The sequence below is a fragment of the Glycine max genome, chromosome 9 (genome assembly GCF_000004515.6).
Source record: "Glycine max cultivar Williams 82 chromosome 9, Glycine_max_v4.0, whole genome shotgun sequence".
In the NCBI taxonomy this organism is placed as follows: domain Eukaryota; kingdom Viridiplantae; phylum Streptophyta; class Magnoliopsida; order Fabales; family Fabaceae; genus Glycine; species Glycine max.
The window spans coordinates 47,918,338-47,924,337 of record NC_038245.2 but is presented as its reverse complement, the minus strand read 5'-3'; the positions used below and the strand labels follow the sequence as shown (position 1 = coordinate 47,924,337).

At 33.4% G+C, this 6,000-nt stretch overlaps 1 protein-coding gene across 1 annotated transcript; it reads left to right on the top strand.

Moving 5' to 3' along the window:
- The first annotated feature begins 1,792 nt into the window (after positions 1 to 1,792).
- On the top strand, positions 1,793 to 5,675 carry LOC100776827 (probable polygalacturonase). Its single transcript, XM_003533549.4, has 6 exons — positions 1,793 to 1,917; positions 2,119 to 2,454; positions 3,669 to 3,789; positions 4,211 to 4,385; positions 4,538 to 4,608; positions 4,761 to 5,675. Exons 1-6 carry the CDS (start codon positions 1,882 to 1,884, stop codon positions 5,474 to 5,476), a joined length of 1,455 nt encoding a protein of 484 aa, XP_003533597.1. The 5' UTR covers positions 1,793 to 1,881; the 3' UTR covers positions 5,477 to 5,675.
- The last annotated feature ends 325 nt before the right edge of the window (positions 5,676 to 6,000 follow it).

Genomic DNA, 6,000 nt, shown 5'->3' with positions numbered 1-6,000 from the left:
TTGTCCACCCTTGAAGTGGGTCGGGGGACACTCACGAGACCAAATACGAAAAAGTGAGAACTCCAATAAAGTGAAACCTTCTGGGCGCACTTGGTCCCATCCCATTAACTATAATCCAACATAATTCTCTATTGATTTTAGATTTTATACATTATTTTAATAATCAAATAATTGATTATATATATAACTAATTATTATTACTATTGATTGTGTAATTACATTACATTATATGTTTAGATACTTATATGTAAAGTAGTTTTAAAATAATTTATTTAGTTTGAATTGTATAAAATTATTAATTTTTTAATAAAATTATAAAATCTTTTTTAATAATTCATTTTAAATTAATTAACTATTGGTAATAAAATAGAAAAATAAAATTTGATTGAAAAATCATTTCTTAAATTTTGATGATGATATTCAAAAAAAAAAATTATCATAAAAATATTTTTTTTCTTTGTTAAGATTAAAATCTTGAATTATAATTTAAACTACCAAACAAATTTAAATAGTAATACCAATAAACTCTGTTAACTATTTTCTATTAAAACGATAAATCCCTATTCCAAAGTTTGAAGTAGTAACCACATGAACCCATTAATCATCCTTCTTAAAAAACTGACTCAGTGACAAGCCTCCTCTTAAAAAAGAGTGAGAAAGAGAAAGCCTACAAATGAAGAGCAAGAAAAACAAATACTTAACTATAGGCTTCTTGAAAGGTATCTTTATATTGCTATCCTAATATATAGTAGAGATTCTTTTCTGAAGTGGGTGTAGTGATTTGTTTTTCTCGTGTTAAAAAATCGCTCTCTTTTTTATTTTACGTTTCAATGTTTATTTAGTGTCCATTTTAAGTTACATATAGAGGAGGAAAATTTTTAGTTATGGTTGAACTATAGTCTAAAAGTCCTTCATTTGCCAATGCCAGCCCAGGATGCAGAGAACTCTACAATTGTATGAAACGAGTCGCAACTTTTATGCTATGCATTTAACATAAATGTATGAAGTGTAGACTAAGAACATGAGGGCACAATAATAAGATAGGAAAATGAAATTCTGCCATGGAATAATGACCATGTGCCATTGACATCTCGTGACCATTGTGACGGCAGAGATGATGAGATGAGGCATTGATTTGATAGATCAAGCGTGAAGATGAAAATTCAACACACCTAATTTTTTCTCGAGCCTTCGTATAAACACTTTATAGGACCACAAATTTGAAGGTTGATTGTGTTAGACATGAGACTAAGAAACTTTGTCGAAAGATTCCAAGCTGGGAATTAAACAGTTTTATGCTTCATTTGAAATTTCATTAATAGAATACTGATATATTCTAACAAATATCTGAAACAAAAGAAATCGTTACTAAACGCTTCATCCATTATTATTAAAAAAAAAAAAGCATAAACGAAAACAAAAGATAAATTCTAAACAAAGAAATGAAGGGTTCATAACTTCAGAGAATAGCTACTTGAATTTTCATTAACATATTCTGTTTATGAAAATCCTTCAAAGTATAAAGAAAAGAAAATAAGCATGCACTCAATTTTGTGGAACGAATGATGTCAATCACAACTCCTATTCCAAATTGCAATTAAGGACAGAGAATTGCACTAACTATCATTCTTTTGGTATGTTATGCCTCCTAAATACACTTACTTAATTTTTACCCATAAAAATAGCAATCTCTTAAGTACATACAGGGCTGGTATTTTTTCGCTTCAAGAAAAACAAAAGAAATTTGTGTAGTTTATACTATTTTTATGTTTTAGGAACCAATGAACCTAGTGGCCATAACTTAAGTTCCACTATAAATACCTGCCATAGCTTCACTCTCCACTCGTACCTAAAACAAATTCCAAAGTTCTTTTTCTTAGAATGGAGTTCTTGTGGAAAACTCTCATGAGGATACACGTGAGACCCTTTTCCTCCTCTCTTACTCTATCTACTCTAAGTAATATTCTCATATTCTGTTCTTAGTATATACACTACTTTAGTGCATATACTTGTAGTTGTAGCTTCTACAAGAGAACCAACCCCTTAGCAAGATTATAAAGCCACCTACACCTTCATTTTCTAACAAATTTTCTTTTAATGGATGTATTGTTTTTGCAGGTGATTAGAACATTTTTTGCTCTCCTTTTGGTTGCACTTTTAAGTTCAGAGGGAGTAGAGAGCAGAAAAGCCAAAGTTGTGACCACTTCCTTAGAGTACAATGCTATAAACTGCAGAGCTCACAGTGCTTCATTGACAGATTTTGGTGGTGTTGGAGATGGAAAAGCATCCAACACAAAGGCATTTCAGTCTGCAATAAGTCACCTTAGTCAGTATGCTTCTGAAGGTGGCTCTCAGCTCTATGTTCCTGCAGGAAAATGGCTCACTGGTAGCTTCAGCCTCACTAGTCACTTCACACTTTATCTTGACAAAGATGCTGTTCTCCTTGCTTCTCAGGTATCTCATTTCTACTCCTTTGATGACAATTTAAACCATAGACATGAGGTTTTAAGGCATAGTGTAGTGTGTGTTCATTTTGTGCTTTTTGCAACATTGTGAAGTTTGTTCAAAATCCATCATATGTGCTACCCCACAAATTTTCACCACACTTATGTTAGATCAGAGACCTCCATCTGTTAGCATATGTTGCTTTATATGAACATTAAAATAAAGTCTTTCACAATTTTCACTACTCACATTACTGTCCAGCTTTTAAATTTTCGAAGGGGTATTAGTGCTCACAAGACTTTGAAAGTAGAACCAAAGCCTTTTCCTGTTTATTTTTCTACTGACTCTGGTTTTTAAGAAAGTGTTGTTGTACCAATCACTTGGCTTCATCTGCCTGTTCTTGCACCTTTCCTTTTGGCAGTATTTTGCTAGAACTGTTTCCAAAGTCTGATGACAGAACAAAACAGGATATGAAATACATTAAGAAATGCTCTATGATTTCATTAGTTTAATTGCATGATGGAATATTTTCGAGATTTAATTGGAAGAAAATCAAAGAGAATATTCTTTGATTTTTTTTCTCTCTCAAAATTCTTCAATTCATCAAAGAGTAATAAGTCTTATGTTACTGAAAAATTATTGTATGATCTAAAATTACCACATGTTGATGGTCTTAGTCAATTTTCACGTAACATGTAATTAAATTTTAATAATTTTTTCACATAAGTTTAAAAACTAGACCATATATTTTGTGGAAATTGACCGGAATTATAGACAATACATAATTTCCCCATTATTTGTAACTATCATAAACTCGTTGCAATTTTTTTAATACGAAAAAAAAAATTAAAGGGTTCACGTGAGCTACAAATAAGGAAAGATGTCCAATCAATGAAATGCAAAGAATGTGTCACAAGATTCCCCATTTTCTACCAAGAATATGAGAGCAATATTAGGTTAATGAGAGCAGTATTCTTAAATAATTCAACAATACACAAAATTCCAACCCCCCCCCCCCCCCCCCACAACAACCTCTTTATCCTGGCACTTTTGGTCTATTCCCACATCCAGACAACAATTTTAAGAGTGCCATAGAGTGGTCCATTACACACTTGTCTTGTGTTATCTAGGAGAATGGTTCCAAGTGTGACACGTTTTTGGCACTTTCATGTGTGCTATTGGCACTGCTAACTCTTTTTTATTGAATTCATAAAATGGTTTAGGATATAACTGAGTGGCCTGTGCTCGAACCCCTCCCATCATACGGTAGAGGAAGAGACGCACCGGCAGGAAGATTCACAAGCCTCATATTTGGAACAAACCTTACTGATGTTATTGTCACAGGTAAAGGGGCAAATAGTTTCAGTTGTATGCATCCAAAGGTTATTTCAGTTCTAATTACCAAAATTTACTTACTCACCTACAATATAACTTAAATAAATAATATATGCACTGAGAAACCAGAAGTTTTTTTTATATTATTGTCCAATTACAAACCACTATACATAGTATAATAAGTGGAGATATAAGGTTGGTTTTGTGGTGAAGGAATAATGGAGGGAGGAATAGGTTGTGGATTCGAATTTTCTCGCTAACAAATTAGCAATTAATATTTATCGATTAAAAAGAACATAATATAATATGTTAACTTTATAAAAAGTTATAATATTTTTATTGATTCACTATATAAAAACTTACACTATCGTGCATACATAGTAAACTCTTATTATTATTATTATATCAATGATGACCCTTTTGTTAACAGGTGAAAATGGCACCATAGATGGTCAGGGTGAGTTTTGGTGGCAGCAATTTCACAGGAAGAAGTTGAAGTACACTCGCCCATACCTGATTGAATTGATGTTCTCAGACAACATTCAAATCTCAAATCTAACTCTCCTCAATTCCCCATCATGGAATGTTCATCCTGTTTACAGCAGGTAATCCCATTTCACTTGTCTTCAAGTCTTATAAAAAAAATGTCCTTTTAGTCTTAGATATACATTTCTCATTTGGCACTGATATAGTTACTTTACTCTCTTATTGTCTTTTACTTTTAAGATTATAACAAAAAAAAATTAATACTATGCAGCAATATTATTGTGCAAGGCATCACCATTTTTGCTCCTGTCACATCTCCTAACACTGATGGCATCAACCCAGGCCAGTATTTCATAATCAACTTCAAATTCTTCAAATATAGAATAATGTATAGCAAGCAAGTATTTGATACAATGTAACCAAAGAATAAAGCTTGGTTTGAATGCTAATATTTGCTCTACCTATTTTTCTTTCTTTGTATTTTTTCTCATCAGATTCTTGCACAAATGTAAGAATTGAAGATTGCTATATAGTTTCTGGTGATGACTGTGTGGCTGTAAAGAGTGGATGGGATGAGTACGGCATAAAATTTGGGTGGCCCACCAAACAGCTAATGATAAGAAGGCTAACATGCATTTCACCATACAGTGCAACCATTGCCTTGGGAAGTGAGATGTCAGGTGGAATCCAAGATGTGAGAGCTGAGGACATCACAGCAATCCAAACAGAATCAGGTGTCAGAATCAAGACTGCAGTTGGGAGAGGAGGGTATGTGAAGGACATATATGTGAAGAGAATGACCTTGCATACTATGAAATGGGCATTTAAGATGACTGGTGACTATAACTCACATGCTGATAGTCACTATGACCCTAATGCCTTGCCTGAGATAAAAAACATCAACTATAGAGATGTTGTGGCAGAAAATGTGACCATAGCTGCTAGGTTCCAAGGAATCTCCAATGACCCCTTTACAGGAATCTGCATTGCAAATGTGACACTAAGAATGGCAGCCAAGGCCAAGAAGCAGCCTTGGACCTGCACTGATATTGAAGGGATGACGAGCGGGGTGACTCCTCCGCCTTGTGGTTTGTTACCTGATCAAGGGCCAGAGAAGATTACAGCATGTGATTTCCCAGCAGATAGTCTACCCATTGATATGTTGGAGCTTAAGAAATGTACTACAACCATGACATTTGTTGGAGTGTAGTAGTTTATGTTAAATTATTGTTTTAGGAATACTACTTCTCAGATTATCAAGAAAGCATTTCTCAAGTTCAGAAATGAATGGTGTTTCAAATTACAAAAAATGAAAGGTTTTTCTTTTCTTCTCTCCTTGTTTGTGGAACTTGGTGGCTTGATGCTGCTACAAGTTTCAAAGCTAATATTAATCAATATTTGCTGGTTAAGTCTTGCTGTGAGTATTCTTTGCTTATTCATTCAAATTAGACACAAAACTGAAAATGCTACAAAGAGTAATCATGATAGTTGAGCAAGCCAAGGTATTTTCTGAAAACATTTTCAAACACTAACAAACTGTTATATTTTATTTCATACAATGGGATAATGTCTGTCCCCACAAATAAAAAGTTTCTAATAAGAACCTAGAGAGAACTACACCACAAAAGATAGTTGTTGTAATTGAAAAGCCCAAAAACTTATAAACCATACATACACTAGAATCCCATACATTCAATATGGGACTCAAGTCCAATACCTTGTAATTGGATCCAG

Coding starts and splice junctions, on each gene's coding strand:
- LOC100776827 (XM_003533549.4), top strand. CDS start 1,882: ATGGAGTTCTTGTGGAAAACTCTCATGAGGATACAC. Junction 1,918..2,118: donor AAACTCTCATGAGGATACAC/GTGAGACCCTTT, acceptor TTGTTTTTGCAG/GTGATTAGAACATTTTTTGC. Junction 4,386..4,537: donor GTTCATCCTGTTTACAGCAG/GTAATCCCATTT, acceptor AATACTATGCAG/CAATATTATTGTGCAAGGCA.